Source organism: Indicator indicator, chromosome 32 (assembly GCF_027791375.1).
Source record: "Indicator indicator isolate 239-I01 chromosome 32, UM_Iind_1.1, whole genome shotgun sequence".
NCBI lineage: Eukaryota > Metazoa > Chordata > Aves > Piciformes > Indicatoridae > Indicator > Indicator indicator.
Window position 1 is genome coordinate 2930568 of NC_072041.1, and position 18878 is coordinate 2949445.

The 18878-nt window shown below is 49.4% G+C and overlaps 2 protein-coding genes across 2 annotated transcripts; one reads left to right on the top strand and one right to left on the bottom strand.

Annotated features, from left to right (window-relative positions):
* Positions 1–635: 635 nt before the first annotated feature.
* B3GALT6 (beta-1,3-galactosyltransferase 6) lies at positions 636–1697 on the bottom strand. The gene has a single exon (XM_054395080.1). It carries the CDS (start codon positions 1695–1697, stop codon positions 654–656), a length of 1044 nt encoding a protein of 347 aa, XP_054251055.1. The 3' UTR covers positions 636–653.
* A 1179-nt stretch (positions 1698–2876) lies between these two features.
* Positions 2877–16945, top strand: SDF4 (stromal cell derived factor 4). Its single transcript, XM_054394934.1, has 7 exons — positions 2877–2918; positions 3770–4143; positions 7841–7977; positions 8831–8944; positions 13833–13991; positions 15463–15638; positions 16746–16945. Exons 2-7 carry the CDS (start codon positions 3836–3838, stop codon positions 16920–16922), a joined length of 1071 nt encoding a protein of 356 aa, XP_054250909.1. The 5' UTR covers positions 2877–2918; positions 3770–3835; the 3' UTR covers positions 16923–16945.
* The last annotated feature ends 1933 nt before the right edge of the window (positions 16946–18878 follow it).

The window sequence follows — 18878 nt, forward strand, 5'->3', positions numbered from 1 at the left end:
GTCTTTAAAACAACAAAAAACTTACAGACAACTGACACAGAAGGTCTAAGAACTCCAGCCCTGTCAGTCTGAGCACCTGCCAAGGATCAGACTCTCTTCCTCCCCTACCACAACTATCCCAGGTAATATTTTTTTCCCCTTCACTTGACTGCTTTTGTCAGTAACCAGCCACCTCTTCCCACAGCAGCAGATATGCTGCCCCATCACAGTCTTCAAAACCTTGCTAAGCAACAAACAGCAGATGCTAGCTTCACAATCTTACAGACAGCATAGAGGCCTGCCATGATCTTTAGCAAATAAATCCTAGAATCTGTTAAAAAGCTTCCAGCAACTTTCCATTCAAGTGATGTCCCCCAATCTTTCTGTGCTAGCCATCATTTGCAACCTATTATTTGCCTTCAATCCTGTCATGAGCCTTTTTTGGTTGCTGTTGTCACATTTCTCTGCTCTTTTTTTTAAACACCTCTACCTCATGCCACATCAAGTAGCTGTCAGGAGTTGCAGGGTTTCACTGATTGTGACATAATGAATCGTGCAAAATCGTTTGGAGTAATTTTTGTTTTTAAGCCCTAGTTACTGGGATTCTCACCCTGGAATAGTAACCAAGCTGACAGAGTCCCAACAACATTCTGCCTTTTCCTTCCTCAGGCTTCTCATGGGATGCCATCCTTCCTTTGGCAACACTGTGAAGGAGGCACTGCCCAGTCATACATGTAGGAAAGCCTGAGCTTAACCTCCTCCTTACAGAGCTTCCCTTCTTTAGCCAGGGTCTGGTGCTTTTCCAGCATGTCCTCGATGCTCTGCTTATGAGTTACTATGTACTTATTGTTGCAACCTCGCGACTTATACTCAGTGTCAAAACGAGGGTCGTGCACTCTCTTCACATCGATGGGGGCCAGCCACACCCCCAGGGAGACATCCTCACTCTGCCACATGTTCAGGTAGTCTCTGCTCAGACGCAGATAGTGCACCAGATCGGCAGAAATCACATAGCCACCACCCAGGGCGTATGGCAGGTAGTAGTCACAGAGCACCCAGGCGCTCTCTTTCCATTTGCCCCCCGATTTCACTCGGCCACGGCCAGAAAAGAAGCCCCAGTAGAGGCGCCGTGGCTCCTTGGCTCTCAGCTCTTCCACCAGGACATCCAAACGTACAAAGGTATCATCATCAGCCTTTAGGGCAAACTGGAAATCCAGGTGCTGATCCAGCCAGACGTAAGTGGCCAGGACTTTTGCAGTCAGGTTCTCGTAGGAATCCCGCAGCTCCGGCAGCAGGAGGAGGTCTCTGTGCCGGCTCTGCTCCACCTCCAGGCTATGAAGCTCCTCTGCCCCCAGCCCTGCGGTGCCGATCACAAAGCGGCTCCAGATGTCGTCATGAGGAGGTCGCCCGGCGCCCGACAGCCACGTGCTGCGGATGATGCTGCGACGCTCGCTGTACTTGGGGCCACTGGTGATCAGCACGGCCAGGAAGGCTGTTTCCTCAGGGGAAGGCGGTGGGACTGCGGGGAGCTGCGGCCCTCTGGCACCCCGAGGTGACAGAGCTGCAGGCTGGTTGTGCGGCAGCCCACGAGAGGCTGGCAAGGGTCGCAGGCCCTCCGAGGTGCACTTGGCCAGGTAAAGCAGGACCACGGCGAACAGTGACAGGCCGCCCAGGCCCAGGGCTGTCTTGTGGCGGCACAGCAAGCGCAGCAGCTTCATGGCTGCAGGGCCTCGATGAAGCAAGCGGGCCCAACCGCAGCCCCCTGCCTCTCAGGGACCCCCAAAATTTAGGCGGGAACGGCAGGAGTCCCGCCCCCGAAGGGCTGACAGCTTACGGCTGCCGAGAGGGGACAAGCTTCCAGGGGCAACCTCACCGCGCTTCGCCGTTCCTTAGAGGAGGTTCCATATCTCCTTCTTGCCTTGTCCCCTTCTCCTCGGGGAAGCGGCGGCTCAGGTCGGGAGGAGTGGCTGTGTCCCTGCTGGGCCTCCGACTCTGGCCCGGTGTGTGACAGCGGCCTCCGCTTCGCTCGCCGCTTGCCTTGTGGGGCAGGAGGAGTGGCTGCGCCTCGCATCATCTGACCGCACACGACAGCGCCTGTCAGCGGCCATCTTGCAGCAGGGCAGGAGAGGCTGAGATGCGGCCATTTTGGTTCCGGGCACAATGTGCTGTGTTGGCAGGTTTTGGGTCAGGGCAAGTGAAGCCGCGGGAGTTGCGTTTTGAGCCTACAGAGGAGCTGCGCCTCGGCTGGCTGGGCTTGCAGCCTCGATGGAGGCTTTGGTGCTGCGTTGTGGCGCAGGAGAGCACGTTGCCTTGTGAAAATAGCTGTGTGTTAGCTAGCTAGCTGATGTTCTGATTTCATAAGCTTTGGTAGCGGCGTGTTACATATTTTAGAGACTGCCGAGCGAAACGGGTAAGCACAAAACTAGAGATACACGTATAGCCAGGACCTGACAGGGAAGTAAAAAGTCTTTCACGCTTGGAGAAGGAAGTCTGCCTTATCATTAACTGAGGTAAGGAACAGCGTGCGACAAAAACTATTTAGAAATTTTAGCACTGCAGAGTTTCGTCTTCCTTCTTTACCGGGCCACGGCAACCTGTCAGGTCTTATGGATCTGGAAGGACCTTCTGTGAGGGAACAGGGCGCTTCCTTGCCCGTCTTCAAGATGGCCGCTCCCACACGCACTGCGCTCTGACGTTATTTAAACGTAAGTGCGTCTTGCCCGCCCTGTTCTCCTCCCTCTGGCCGGGCGGGAGGGGGCTCGGGGACCTCCGCACCGGTGACGTCCTTCCGTTAGCAGCCACCGCGGGGGCCGAGGCATCAGGGTGAGGGACGGTGAGGCTGAGGCTGAGGCTGGCTTCCCCGCGGCCTGTCACGGTTCTAGAAGGTCGCGTCCCCCTCTTGCAGGGAGGAGACCACCGCCAGCGCCTCGGAGATTTCGGTGAGTGCGTGTGGCCCTTGCTGGAGCGGCGTGAGGACCGCCACAACCCTTGGAGTCGGGCAGGGCAGGGCAGCCCCGGTGGAGAGCTGGTCTGGGTGGGCTCCCCTGCCCGGGGCTCTGCTGTGTTCCGTGGATCTGTGGACTTCATGCTCCTCGCCGCTCTGTCTGTTGGGCTGAGGTCCTGTTCCCTGTCCCAGCGCCCTCCGAACTCCTGTGGCAGTGATTTTCACGCGGCGGCAGCAAGCAGCTCATGACAAACCCGCCCCTGGGGGCTGCTTTTTCTGCCGGCTGTCGCCTCTGCCTTCCTAGCTCCGCTTTGCACGCTGGCGTTGGTCATACAAACTCGGCCATCTCTTTCCGAAAGTGACCTTTCCGTCTTCTAGCCTTTCTGAAGAGGTGATCTTGTTGAGGTCTGTGGAGGCTGTTGTGCTGTCGTGGCTGTTTCTGCAGCAGTGCTGCTATTTGGGACGTTGCCACGGGCTGAGCTTGGGTTGCACATTCAGACTCTAAGTGCTTCGTGTGCTAAATGTTTAGGTCTCAGTTGCCAGGCCAGCACATGCCATGGCACCTGAAGGCAGCTTTCAGAGTATAACCGGGCCCTTTAAAGGATATTATCATCCAAAGTCCTTTGGCAGAGGTTGTGGCAGACTGAAAGCTGATACAGCTTCATTTTATTATTCCCATAGGGTTTTGGTTTTTTTTTTTGTTTGTTTGTTTGTTTGTTTTTTTAGTTCTTCCACAGCAAATATTTGTGTGGGTGGACTTCTGAATGTTAGGAGATCTTTTATTAGTGACACAGTTTTCCAGAGTTCCATTTGCATCTGTTTCTTCCTTTTTGTTTTCTTTTTTAGGATCGTTTTAGTCCATTTGCAGTCATTTAATCAGCAAATACTTGGAATAAAAAGGAGGAAAAAAAAATGATGTCAAGACAGGCCTTTCTCTGCAGTTTGGGATCTCTCTATTTGTCCCTTCTCTTTATATTTCTTTTGATGGATGTGTATGCAAGGCCTGCAAATAACTCTGCCCTCAAAGAAAAGCCAGCTGACAGCAAAGATGAGAATGAGATCTTGCCCCCAGATCACTTGAACGGGGTCAAAATGGAGATGGATGGACATCTCAACAAGGAATTTCATCAAGAAGTTTTTCTAGGAAAAGAGATGGAAGAGTTTGAGGAAGATTCAGAACCCAGAAAAAACAGGAAGAAGCTCATGGCCATCTTTTCAAAGTAAGTTCTGTGCAGTGCCAAGAACTGTGCAGCATCCTAATTTGCAGTTTTTTCTGTAATGCTTGGAAATTGTAATAATGAGGGGGAAAGCCCTGGGCCACAAATCTAGGCTGGGTGCAGAGTGGGTTGAGAGTAGCACTGGAGAAAAAGACCTGGGTGTGTATTGATTGATGAGAAGCTCACCATGAGCCAGCAGTGCCTTCATGCAGCCCAGAAGGCAGCTGTGTGCTGGGCTGCAGCAAGAGGAGTTGTGGCCAGCAGGGCAGGAGGGGGGATTCTGCCCCATGACTCTGCTGAGACCGCAGCTCCAATAGTGCAGTCAGTTCTGGTGTCCCCAGCATCAGAAGGACACAGATCTGCTGGAGTGAGGCCAGAGGAGGCCACAGAGATGATCCAAAGGTTGGAGCAGCTCTGCTGGGAGGACAGGCTGAGGGTGTTCAGCCTGGAGAGGAGAAGACTCCAAGGGGAACTTAGAGCTGCCTGCCAGGGCAGGCCAAGGCCACAGTGAGGGTGTCTAGAGCCAGGCCAAGGGGGAATATTAGAAGCTGAGGTAGAGCAGGGTTAGACTGGAGCTGAGGAAGAAGTTCTTCAATACCAGGGTGGTGAGACTCTGAAGCAGGTTGCTCAGGGAGGCTGTGGATGCATCAAGGCCAGGAGATGTTTAGGTCCAGGTTGGATGAGGCCTTGAGCAGCTGAGTCTAGTTGAGAGGCATCCCTGCCTGTGGTGGGGAGGTTGGAACAGATGATCTCTGAGGACCCTTCCAACCTAAGCCATTCCGTGATCATACTTTGTTCATGTTATTAAGGTGTAAGGTTTGTGTCAGCTAATAGGCTGCCAGATGCTTGGGGGTCAGGAAACGTGGTGGAAATGACAATCAAAATCTGTGCATTGGAGACACAAGGTGGCAGAATTGGATTTATTTGCACTTGGGTAGGATCAGAGACCTTTGGAGGTCCCTTCTGTGACCTGCCAGCATGGTACCAAGCAATCAATCCAAAGCTTACATCCTTATCTCACAGGGTGACTGAGAATAAAGTTGAAACATGGAACAAAAGCTCTCCAAGCTTTTCTTTTTCATTTTTTTTTTTCATCCTAGGCAAGCAGGCTGCACATGACTGAGAGAACAAAAGACATTTTGCCACTCTTTATTATTTCATTCTCTGAAGTCACTTTAGTGGGATGTTTTGTTAGGAGTGCTTTGGGATGTCCCACTCTTCACTACCACCTTTGGAGTGCCCAATGCCTGCCTCAGAACACAGATTGCCCATCCCTGTGTTAGAAAATCAGTTTCCCTTATCAGTGTTAGGTTGTTTAGCAGCACACAATTATCCCAGCTGGTTATTGTTAGTGGAAGTGCTTTCAGCAGCCCTTTTTGAATAGGTGGTTATCTAGGCAAGCCTGGGCAGGCCTTTCTTCTTATCTCCTGAGGTGGTAACCTCACAGCAGGTTGTTTCAAATGATTTTAAGTGTTGCTCTCAGAAGCAGAAGTGCTGTTGGTAGACACTGGAAGGATTTCTGCCTGCTTGGTACAGTGAGTGCCTGGTAGCTCATTAACATCTGAGTCACTGCAGGCTTCTTGTGCACTGTGGCAGCAGAGCATAGGTGGACTTCCAAGAGCTGGAAGAGCAATAAGTGGGATGATTGTTACCTTCTTCTCCAGCTATAGAATCATAGAATTGTTAGCGTTGGAACTGGATGATCCTTGAGTTCCTTTCCAACCCCCCTGCCATGGGCAGGGGCACCTCACACCACAGCAGGTTGCTCACAGCCACATCCAGCCTGGCCTTCAAAACCTCCAGGGATGAGGCTTCCATCACCTCCCTGGGCAACCTGTTCCAGTGCCTCACCACCCTCATGGGGAAGAATTTCCTACCATCCAGTCTGAATCTCCCCATTTCTAGTTTTGTTCCATTCCCCCCAGTCCTATCACAACCTGACAACCTTAAAAAGTCCCTCATGTGATGTGATTTAGATGGGAAGTACAGTTTGGAAGTAGTTAAGTTTGATGGCTTTGATCTGAGGAAACTAGAATGTTAAATGTAGAGGGGGGAAAATGCTTTGTTTTCCCTTTTGGTTCCATATCAAACCCCACATTTCTTCACCTGCTAAGTGCAAGGTGGTGTGAGGGAAACATGAGCATTTTCCTGGGCTGGCCATTGACACTGAAAAGTCACTGGTGCAGAGCCTGTGCATGTGTGGAAAGATGTGAAGCTGGAGGAGGGCAGATTTAGCTTGGACATCAGGAAGAAATTCTTTCCAGTGAGGGTGGGGAGACACTGGAACAGGTTGCCCAGGGCAACAACCCAGTGGCTGTCCCTTCTCTGGAGGTGTTCAAGGCCAGGCTGGATGAGGCCTTGAGCAAGCTGGGCTGGTGGGAGGTGTCCCTGCTCATGGCAGAGGGTTGGAACTGGATGATCTTGAAGGTCCCATCCAACCCAACCCATTGTATGTGTCTGTGAATATTTAAACCACCTTAATGCTGCATTTATTAATAGAGCTCAGTGTTGTCAAAAAAACGAGGTGCTGGGGTTATTTTGCTTAAGCCTTTAACATTTAGTTGACATTTAACAGCAAATCACATACTTTATAACTTCAGTTTCAATGCTAACACTTCAACACTGTTCAGGCAGTGATTAGAGAAAAAAAAAAAAAACAAACCCAAAACACGACAGATTAAAAACCAAAGACAGTGAGAAAAGATAAAAACCAGAACCGAACTGGGGATTTTTTTGTTGTCTTTGTTGTTGTTGTTCTTAAAATTGAACAAGAGTGGGTTTGCTGTGCTTGAAATAGAGCCCTGCCTCATAAATGTCAGTGATGTCTTTGCAGTTTCAAGTACTGTTATGTATTTTTTAATAACTACTGAATAAGCTGCTCCAAACCCCCTTCAAGTGACATGCAAGCCTTTGGTATTTGTTCTTCAACTCTGATTTTTATGTTTAAGAAGTACAGGTTGCCCAGGCAGGTGGTTGAGACTCCATCCCTGGAGATGTTCAAGGTGAGGCTAGACAAGGCTCTGAGCAACCTGATCTAGTGGAGGATGTCCCTGCTGACTGCAGAGGGGTTGGGCTGGATGACCTTTGGAGGTCCCTTCCATCCCAATCCATTCTGTGATTGTATGGAAGCCCTTGCCCCAGGGTTACTCATCTTACTTTCATTGTTCTTGATGGTCAGGACAGTTGTGGTGGGATTTAGGCAGACACAGAGATATCTTGGAAGGTCCAGGTAAAAAGGACTTGGACAAGAGAACCTTGAAGAGGGAGTTAGTGGTTTGAGAGAATGTTAGAGATGGAATTTTTTCCAAGCAGTGGAAGTCTGCAGCAGCTGAGCCAAGAGGGAAAAGAGCTGCTGTGCCATGAGTGATGTGTTTGTGGTTTCCTCAGCCTCACAGAGTTACTCAGAAACAAAACAGTGAAATGAGTTAACTGAGAGCAAAGTGAAGTGTTCCTGGGTGTTTAAACTGAGGACTAACCTACATGTTGTAGGGACTTAAATTGAATGATGAAATTAATTAATTATTAAATAAATGGCTGATTGGTTCACCCTGTACTGGAAAGAATGTGCACATCCAGAGAGGGTTTCTAGATTGATTCTTTTCTGCAGCAGCCTTTGTGGATTATAAAGCAATTTAGAGTTTAAAAAATAAGTTGTTCCTCATCTCAAGCCTCAAATCTAAAAATCTTCCTTCCTCCACAGGGTAGATATAAATAATGACAAAAAAATAGGGGCAAAAGAGATGCAGCGTTGGATCATGGAGAAGACAGATGAACATTTCCAGGAAGCTGTGGAAGAAAATAAAATGCACTTCCGAGCTGTGGACCCTGATGGGGATGGTAAGAAGCCCCCCAGCACCCCAGAACCCCAACACCATACCATGGCAGAGGTTGGAAGGGACCTCTGGAGGTCATCCAATGCAACCCCCCCTGCCCAGGGCAGGATCATTCAGAGCAGGCTGCCCAGGCTGCCCAATTCCTCCATCTCCTGATGAAGTCAGTTGCTAGGTTTTGGCTGCTCTTCACGTGGGCTGTGGCAAACCCCAAGTGCCTCTGGATTGCTGTAGTCACAATTTGGATCCCTACAGAAGACAATAGAGCGAATGAAGCAATCCCACACCCCAGCCAGCACTGCAGTTCTGTGGTGACTGCTGTGGTCACAGGAAATTGTAACAAGTGGCTCTGGCAGGGATGGGGTGAGGAGTGTGACAGAAAGAAGTTTTATTTTTGTGAGGCCTGTGTCTGCTTTAAAGCAAGATAAAAGGGAATTGGGTGATAGTTTCCGTGTTGCCATTCAGGAAGCTCAGGGTGGTTTTTACAGTGCTGGACTAAAAGATCTCAGCAGGTGCTCTTAAGGAATTTTAGCAAAGGTTTGTGGTGATAGGATGAGAGGGAATGGGTTGAAGCTGAAAGAGGGCAGATTTAGATTGGAGATCAGGAAATTCTTGACAGTGAGGGTGGGGAGACACTGGAATGGGTTGCCCAGGGAAGTGGTGGATGCCCCCTCCCTGGAGGTGTTCAAGAATGAGGCCCTGAGCAACATGGGCTGGTGGGAGGTGTACCTGCCCATGGCAGGAGATTTGTCACTATGTGATCTTGAAGGTCCCTTCCAACCCCAACTGTTCTATGAATCTATGAACTTACTTAAACAAAAGTTTGTCATTTAAGTGCTTTATGTGACTCTTTCTTACAGGCCACGTGTCCTGGGATGAATATAAAGTTAAATTTTTGGCAAGTAAAGGCTTCAACGAGAAAGAGATTGCAGAGAAGATCAGAAACAACGAGGAGCTGAAAATAGATGAAGAAAGTAAGTGCTAATCATTGGAAGTGTGTTGGGTTTTTCTTTTCTGATGGCAAAACCCTGTTTGTTGATACAGAAGATGAGTGTTTGAGTTGTTCTTGTGCTTCTACACAACTAATGTCTAAATCTTAAGGCAGAAGTAATCATTTCCTTTTCCAGCTCAAGTCTACCATCCTGACACTCTCACTGTAACTACTGAACACTGAAAAAATCTTGGTTGCTTTGTGCCTATTTGAACAGTTTGCAGTTCATTTACTGGTAGCAGCCTGCTAAACTTTGTCAGATCTGTGGCCCATGGAGCTGTTAGCAGGGGAGCCAAGTCCCTTGGTGCTCCAAAGGGAAGGGAGCTGCTGTTGACAATTCCTGCTCTAAATCTGAGGGGTGCCTGTGGCCCCCAAACAGGGTTGTGTTAAATAATTACCTGCTGAGGGACTGCAAAGCATCCTAGGAGCTAATAGCAGAAGGCTGCCTAACAAATCTTTCATGGTTCATTTAAGTTATTTAGAGAGAGAAAGAGATTCTAGTTTATTAAGGGAGGGCTTTTGGAAGTGGGGAAAGGATGGAGGAGGAAATGAGATCTTAGATTCAGAAGTAACAAGAAAGAAATGATCAAGCATTCATCTGAATCTGTTTTTTCACTCTTCACAGAGTAATCTCCCTGCTTCCCCCCCTCACTTTCAAAGTGTTTAAACTGACTGTGCAGTGCAGCACTAAAGCCTTAGCCTTTCCTTGCAGGAATTAGTCATTGAAAAGGGGCTGATGTGATATTTTCCATTGATCAAAAAGCAACTAAAATGCAAATGAGCCTTTGAAGTTTTCTCTGGCAGGGAAAACACCTGTGCAGCGTGTTCTCTGGCAGTGTGGTTAAGAGCAGTTTACAGGAATGCTCATCAAGATAGAAAAGATTTGCTGAATAAGGGAAGTCTGCACAGAGTCAGTTTCCTACCTGGGTAACCAGCCTTGTTTGGGAAACTCAAACTGGTTATCTACCTCTTCCTGAGGGTGGTAGCCCAAAGTTATCTCTGCACTCTAGTGTCAAAGTCTCCTTTTTGGGGCTGTATGATGAAAAATAATTGAATGTGTGGAGCTTAAGGAGTGTTCTGAAGCTTGTGCCGGGGCACAGGGCGGTTTGGGTGCCGGGGCAGAGGGCGGTTTGGGTTGCAGGGGCAGAGGGCGGTTTGGGTTGCCGGGGCAGAGGGCGGTTTGGGTGCAGGGGCACAGGGCGGTTTGGGTTGCCGGGGCAGAGGGCGGTTTGGGTGCCGGGGCAGAGGGCGGTTTGGGTGCCGGGGCAGAGGGCGGTTTGGGTGCAGGGGCACAGGGCGGTTTGGGTGCAGGGGCAGAGGGCGGTTTGGGTGCAGGGGCAGAGGGCGGTTTGGGTGCCGGGGCAGAGGGCGGTTTGGGTGCAGGGGCAGAGGGCGGTTTGGGTTGCCGGGGCAGAGGGCGGTTTGGGTGCAGGGGCAGAGGGCGGTTTGGGTGCAGGGGCAGAGGGCGGTTTGGGTGCAGGGGCAGAGGGCGGTTTGGGTTGCCGGGGCAGAGGGCGGTTTGGGTGCAGGGGCAGAGGGCGGTTTGGGTTGCCGGGGCAGAGGGCGGTTTGGGTGCAGGGGCAGAGGGCGGTTTGGGTGCAGGGGCAGAGGGCGGTTTGGGTGCAGGGGCAGAGGGCGGTTTGGGTGCAGGGGCAGAGGGCGGTTTGGGTTGCCGGGGCAGAGGGCGGTTTGGGTTGCCGGGGCAGAGGGCGGTTTGGGTGCAGGGGCAGAGGGCGGTTTGGGTGCAGGGGCAGAGGGCGGTTTGGGTGCAGGGGCAGAGGGCGGTTTGGGTTGCCGGGGCAGAGGGCGGTTTGGGTGCAGGGGCAGAGGGCGGTTTGGGTGCCGGGGCAGAGGGCGGTTTGGGTTGCCGGGGCACAGGGCGGTTTGGGTTGCCGGGGCACAGGGCGGTTTGGGTGCAGGGGCAGAGGGCGGTTTGGTGTGCAGGGGCACAGGGCGGTTTGGGTGCAGGGGCAGAGGGCGGTTTGGGTGCCGGGGCAGAGGGCGGTTTGGTGTGCAGGGGCACAGGGCGGTTTGGGTGCCGGGGCAGAGGGCGGTTTGGGTGCCGGGGCAGAGGGCGGTTTGGGTGCAGGGGCAGAGGGCGGTTTGGGTGCCGGGGCAGAGGGCGGTTTGGTGTGCAGGGGCAGAGGGCGGTTTGGTGTGCTGGGGCAGAGGGCGGTTTGGGGTGCTGGGGCAGAGGGCGGTTTGGGTGCTGGGGCACAGGGCGGTTTGGTGTGCAGGGGCAGAGGGCGGTTTGGTGTGCAGGGGCAGAGGGCGGTTTGGTGTGCAGGGGCAGAGGGCGGTTTGGGGTGCAGGGGCAGAGGGCGGTTTGGGTGCAGGGGCAGAGGGCGGTTTGGTGTGCAGGGGCAGAGTGCGGTTTGGTGTGCAGGGGCAGAGGGCGGTTTGGGGTGCAGGGGCACAGGGCGGTTTGGGTGCAGGGGCACAGGGCGGTTTGGGTTGCCGGGGCACAGGGCGGTTTGGGTGCAGGGGCAGAGGGCGGTTTGGGGTGCAGGGGCACAGGGCGGTTTGGGGTGCAGGGGCACAGGGTGGTTTGGGGTGCCGGGGCACAGGGCAGTTTGGGCACCCGGGCTACAACAGGTTGAGAGAGTTGGGGCTGTTCAGCCTGGAGAAGGGAAGGCTTCCAGGGACGCCTTAGAGCAGCCTTCCAGTACCTGAAGGAGGCTACAGGAGAGCTGGGGAGGGATTTTTGACAAGGGCTTGGAGTGAGAGGATGAGAGGGAATGGATTGAAGCTTGAGGAGGGGAGATTGAGACTGGAGATTTAGGAAGAAATTCTTTCCAGAGAGGGTAGGGAGACACTGGAAGAGGTTGCCCAGGAAGGTTGTAGATGTCCCCTCCCTGGGAGTGTCCAAGGCCAGGTTGGATGAGGCCTTGAGCAGCTGAGTTGAGTTGAGAGGTGTCCCTGCCCATGGCAGGGGGGTTGGAGGAGGTGATCTCTGCGGTCCCTTCCAACCTGAGCCATCCTAGGATTATTCTCTGTCTACTTCTGTCATTGCTATAACTAAAACTTGCCATTCACAAACCTGCCCCCCAGATTCATGTTAAGTCTCTGAAGGTTTTCTTTACTCTTCACAGAAAAACATTCCCTGAAGACCAAACCTTTCATGGCAACTTGCAGTTCAAAAATGGAAATGCAGCCATTGGTGGTTTATTTTTTTTTTTCCCTTCCTCTTGTAACTCAACAACCCAAAGCATTCAGGAACTGTTTCAGACAGTTTAATCCACTTCTAAAAAGTTGGTTATGTAGACTTGAAGTCTTTCAGAGTGTCTTTAACACCTGTGGGAAAACAAATGCTTCAGGTTAGACTCTGAATGTCTTTGGCAGATAGGGGAGTGTGCTCCTGACACTGTTTTTTCCACTGTGTCATTTAGAAAATGCCTACAGCAGTCAAAATACTCCACACAGGTGGTTTTTCTTTACTCTCTGGTTATGTACAGGAGTACTAGGTGTACCCAATGTGTTGTGTTTTGCAGGGGAGGATTGCGTTTTCTGTTTTCTTCAAATCAGATGCATATTTTTAGCAGCAACTCATTTACAAGTCATGATTCTCACTTGACCTTAAGACAGATTTGCTTCAGTGCTTGTTGGCAAGGTGTGAGGTGAAATGAAAGAGGTGGAAATGTGAAGAGATGGTGATGCTGAGGTGGGACACCTGGACTTCAACTTGCATTTGCTCCTTGCAGCAAAACTATTTCTCTCCTGGGGAGGGACTTTTTACAAGGGCTTGTAGTGACAGGACAAGGGGCAATGGATTTCAGATGGAGGAGGAGAGATTGAGACTGGGGATTAGGAAGAAATTCTTTAGAGTGAGGGTGGGGAGACACTGGAACAGGTTGCCCAGGGAGGCTGTGGATACTCCCTCCCTGGAGGTATTCAAGATGAAGTTGGATGAGGCCTTGAGCAACCTGGGCTGGTGGGAGGTGTCCCTGCCCATGGCAGGGGGTTGGAATTGGATGATCTTTGAGGTCCCTTCCAACCCAACCCATTCTGTGAATACACTAATAAAATACAGGCAAGGTTCAATAGTCAGAATGGAACAGACAGCTGAAAGGAGGAACAAGTGCTTGTGTCTTTCAGTAACAGGACTAAAGGTATTTACTGGCACTTAGCTTAGCATCTCTCCTTTATTTCCAGGCTTTCTTTTCTCTTAACCCTCTTAGAGTCCAGATAAGTCACATTTTCAGGCTTGAAGTACTGCATGGTGCCTCTGAGTGCAAGGATGTTAAGTTCTCTCTGGGTAGGCAATTCTTTTAAATTCTGAACTTTTGACAGGATGAATGAAGAAAGAAGGAGCAGGGGCAGGGCAGAAGCCTCCTCACAGCTTTTCTAGTCTTGCTCTGTGCCTTTGCTTCTATTATTGTTTCAATAGATGCTTTGTAGAGAAGCTGTCCAAGTTCCCCTAGGCCTCAATATTTTGACTGTGCCATTGTGCAGGACTGCTTTGAGGTAGGACACAAAAATGATTTATTCAGAAGCAAGCTGTTGAGGCAGGTGAAAGATTTGTGTTTGTAGTGGGCTTCAAAATGATGAAAATAAGGAGAACAAGAACTGCTGAACAAAGCTGGATTAGAACCAGCTCCCAATACTGACAGGACACCACTTTTCACTTGATGTGGTAGAGTTTTGATACAGGTGCAGCTAAATCTTTATTTTCATCTCCTAATTCCAGTTCAGTTGTTTGCTTAAAGGACCTTTCCCAGTGTTTCAGCACAAACTAATTGCACTTTATTTCCTCCCAAGCACTAATTTCCCCTGGGTGTTGAACTCAGGTGATCTGTCAGATAGCAGAGGTCATCCCTGTTGGAACTTTAATCAGATTGAAGGTGACAGCATCAATTTGCTTCCATTTCTAGCTCAGGAAGTTCTGGATAACCTGAAGGATCGGTGGTACCAAGCTGACAACCCACCTCCTGATCTGCTCTTGAATGAAGAAGAGTTCTTGTCCTTCCTTCACCCAGAGCACAGCAGAGGAATGCTGAAGTTCATGGTGAAAGAAATCATCAGAGATTTGGGTATGAGATTTTTGAAACACACTTCCTGGGGAGCTGTTGACTTGCAAATCATTTTGCTGTGTAGATGTGAACTGTGTCAAAAGTGTGCCCAGCAGGATAGGGAGGGGATTCTGCCCCTCTGCTCTGCTGAGACCCCACCTGGAGCACTGCCTCTAGTTCTGGTGCCCCCAGCATGAGAGGGACATGGAACTGCTGGAGTAGGTCCAGAGGAGATGGTCAGAGGACTGGAGATCCTCCCCTGTGGGGACAGACTGGAAGAGTTGGGGCTGTTCAGCCTGGAGAATGCTCCAGGGAGACTTGAAGCAGCCTGAAGGGGACTACAGGAGAGCTGGAAAGGGACTTTTTACAAGGGTTTGTAGTGATAGGATGAGAGGAAATGGATTGAAGCTTGAGGAGGGCAGATTTAGGCTGGAGATTAGGAAGAAATTCTTTCCAGTGATGGTGGGGAGACACTGGAACAGATTGCCTAGGGAAGTTCTGGATGTCCCCTCCCTGGCCAGGTTGGATGAGGCCTTGAGCAACCTGGGCTGGTGGGAGATGTCCCTGCCCATGGCAGGAGGTTGGAACTGAATGATCTTTAGGGTCCCTTCCGTCCCAAACCATTCTGTGACTGTGTTGTTAGGGCCTTGCACTGTTGTGGATCAGCCTGCAATTTTGGCACATATTGTTTGCTCTGCTCTGCACATCAGAGGATGTGATGAGTAAGAAACTGTTGGCACAAATGCTGGCACCTCTATGGAGTTGTCTGTGTGTCTCTCAAGACTAAATTTAGACTCTGGGTGGTAAAGAGCAGCACAACATTAGATGTTGGAAGGATATTCTGAGTACCTCACACAAAGAGGATCAGCTGACACTGCTTTACACTGCAGTGCTGCTGCATTGTAGGGTTGCTGTAGCTGTAGTAGATGTATAGTAAATAAATAGTCAAGTCCTGTAAACCATGGACATGTTCTGAAGGGGAGGGCACTGATTGCTTTGTCCCTCCCCAATACAGCAGCTCTGTAGGAATTGTGATGCACAGCCATGACCATGGAAATAAATGGCTGAGGGTTCTAAGAAAAATCACAGATTCCCAGAATGGTTTGGGTTGGAGGGGACCTTAGAGATCATCTAGGTCCAACCACCCTCCCACTAACCCAGGTTGCCCAAGGCCTCATCCAGCCTGGCCTTGAACACCTCCAGGGAGGAGGCATCCCCAACCTTCCTGGGCAACCTGTTCCAGGGTCTCCCCACCTCCCTCTGTCATGAATTTCTCCCTGGTGCCAGTGTGTCCTTCAGGAAAATGATATTTTAGTATATTCTGTATGGTTTTTAGCCTTCCAAAACATTTTATGTGTGCCACAACACCCAGTTGTGGCTGATCCAAGATAGAAATGGTAACTCTTCTTTTCTCTGTTAGAGTCAGGATTGTACCAGTGGCATCTCTGACACAAAAGCAATTCTTTTCAGTTTCTGTGTGCTCCTCTTGCAGATCAAGATGGAGATAAGAAGCTCACCCTTTCAGAATTCATTTCCTTGCCTGTTGGGACTGTAGAGAACCAGCAAGCTCAAGATATTGATGATGACTGGGTGAAAGACAGAAGGAAGGAATTTGAGGAGGTCATTGATGCTAACCATGATGGCATTGTCACAATGGAGGAGCTGGAGGTAAGTTCCTCACATGGTTTGTTCTAGGGTTTTGAAAACCAATAGTTTGTAAACACAGGATTGAAACTGCTTCAGTGGAGTCCAAAACTATTTGAACTTCCAGTGTGTAGAAGACTTTAGATTGTGGTGGTGCTCTGGAGTGCTTGCAGGTGGTGTTAATGCTTTTTGTTAAGAGTTTTCCTCCCCTGATTGTTGCTCACAGGGTTTTGGGTCACACAGACACTTGGGTGGATTTGGGAGTGGATGAAAGCAAGTCACAGACTTCATTAGGTGCATTAGTTAATGGGACAATGAGTCACATTTTCTGTTACTAAAGGTGTAACTTACAATCTGTATTATTCATTAAAAAACAAACAAAACAAAACAGCCAAAAATAAAGCAAACAAAAAAAACCAAAACCCAAAACAGCAAACCAACCCCAAGGACCAACAAAGCCTGAGGCCCCAGCAGCCTAGAAAATGGCAGAGATCTCCTTTTTGTCACAGGCTTTTTCCTCTTCTAACAAAACCAAACTGTTTTTGAGTGGTAGATTCTCATTTATGGCCTTTTTGGACTTTGGTGGGCAGAAGTGAGGCTTAGATCTAATAAAGCTGGGAGCAGGCTGTCCAGAGAGATTGTGGAGTCTCTTTCTCTGGAGACTTTCAAGACCCTTCTGGATGCATTCCTGTGTGACCTGCCCTGGGGGATCCTGCTTTGGCAGGACCTCAACAGATCATCCAGTCCAACCTTTCTACCAGGGCAGGATCACCTAGGGCAGGTCACACAGAAACACAGATCACAGATGGGTTTTGAACATCTCCAGAGGAGACTCCACAACCTCTCTGGACAGCCTGCTCCAGTGGTTCTGTGACTTGGTGTTCAGAGGTCCCTTCCAACCCTCTTACCAAAGCAGGATCAGTTAAGGCAGTTCACAGAGGAACACAATCAGATGGATTCTGAATGTCTCCAGAGAAGGGAGACTCCACAACCTCTCTGGGCAGCCTGCTCCAATGATTCTGTGACCCTCATCTCCAGAGGAGCCTCCCAACCCCCTACTGTTCTGTGGCTCTGATGTGCAGAGCTGTGTGCTTAGTGATGGGAAATGATTTTTCTTGCCTATTTTTGTAGGAATACATGGATCCTATGAATGAATACAATGCCCTCAATGAAGCCAAGCAAATGATAGCAGTAGCAGATGAAAACCAAAACCACCACCTGGAGCTGGAGGAGATCCTGAAGTACAGTGAATACTTCACAGGCAGCAAGCTTATGGACTATGCACGCAACGTCCACGAGGAGTTCTGATCCTGCTCTCTTTTTCCAGAGCTCTCAAGCACTTTCTTGCTTTGAAAACAACAAGAAAAAGAGGAGAGAAAAAAAAAAAAAAAAGAAAACAAAAACCCACCCAACCCTCCAAGAGACAGAAAATTACTTTGCTGCTATCTGTGTTAGTCTGCCTCCAGTGTGTTGTCCTAGGCTCCAACCTTCCGTCCATACATAGATCTGCAGCCTTCAGTGTGAGGTGGTGGTGGGGAGGGGGTTGCAAAAATGAGTCCCTGAAGAACAGGACATGTACTGGACTTGCATCAGTTTGTGCAGTGAATGCAACTGGAGGTTCAGCTGCTGAGCATAACTGGGTGGAGGCTTCTGGAATATTCAACTCTTTGTTGCCCTCGTAGCTGCTGATCTGTGGAAACAGAAAGTGACACTGAAAGATGTTGGCTGAAGGGGACTGTTGTGGGTCAGCCAGGTTGTGGAATGATGCAGTGATTGGCTGATCTTCCAGCTTCTCAACCTACTGATGTGTTGAGAATGAGTACAAGGTCTTCTTCTCTCACTGAAGTGGGAGGTGTGGGGAAGAACTTTTATTTTAAATCATAGAATGCCAGGTTGGAAGGGACCCCAAGGTTCATCTGGTCCAACCTCTCTGTTCTAGAGAAACTTTTTCTCTCCTCTATTTTGTAAAGCAAACTGGTTCTGGAGTGGCAGGTTTTGTGTTTGTGACTGCACCTAGAATATGAGGGACTTGAGATTGCTTCTGTCTTAGGAAAAAAAAAAAATCACATTTCATCTTAAAATGAAACAGCAGGGAAGGTTTCTTTGTGGTCTTAAAGATGTTGGATAGGATCATGGAATGGTTCAGGTTGGAAGGGACCTCAGAGATCACCTCTAGTGTGAGGTGTCCCTGCCCATGGCAGGGGGTTTGGAACTAGATGATCCTTGTGGTTCCTTCCAGCCCTGACTGATTCTATGATCATCAACTCCAACCTCCCTGCTGTGGGCAGGGATGCCTCGTAAATAGACTCAGCTGCTCAAGGCCTCATCCAACCTGGCCTTGGACACCCCCAGGGAGGAGACATCCACAACCTGCATGGGCAGCCTGTTCCAGAGTCTCACCACCCTCCTACTGAAGAACTTCTCAGCACTCAGCTCCAGTCTAAGCCTGCTCTGCCTCAGCTTCAAACCACTCCCCCTTAGCCTGTCTCTAGACACCCTGATGAAAAGTCCTCTCTGCAGCCTTCCTGTAGGATCCCTTCAGAATGTCTGGGCTTGGAAGGGACCTCTGGAGATCATCCAACCCCCCCTGCCAAAGCAGGATCACCTAGGGCAGCTCACACAGGATGACTAAGATTCCTTTAAGTATGGTTACTACCTACCTTTAAATTCATTGTTAAAACTGATTTTAACTGCTTGCTTTTGTGCGGGTTGATGATGATGATGATGATGAAGCTGGGGGAAACACTGGCTCTGCTTTCCAACTGCAACATGCAGTCAGCACTTGGGAAGCTTTGGAATCAGTCTGGGTTTTTTGGTTATCTGTGAAAAGCATCTTGTAACAGAAGGGTCATATTCACTACTGTCTAAAAAGAGAACATTTTATTTTTGCTCTGGTTCCATCTTTACTGTAAAGAATTAAAACCAAACCCCAAACCCTCTTTCTGAAAAAAAAAAATCCAAGTGAGATGTTATATTTGATTAAATTTATTCTCTTATTATAATGTAAATAGAAATATTGCTCTCTGTTTCAATCTTCCAATATTCTCTCCTTTTCTTTTTTTTCTTTTCTTTTTTTAGGGAGAGGTGTTTTGGTTTTGTTATACAGCTTGTATCAGAGTCTTTTTTTTTATATATACACATAAATCTCTTTTCATTAAATATTTTTTTTTTCCTCCATGCTTTGGAAATGTTGCTGCTTTTAGGATTGTTAGTGGGAACAAAAATCATTCAGAGGATGAAGAAATTGAAGTAGGGTTTGGAAAG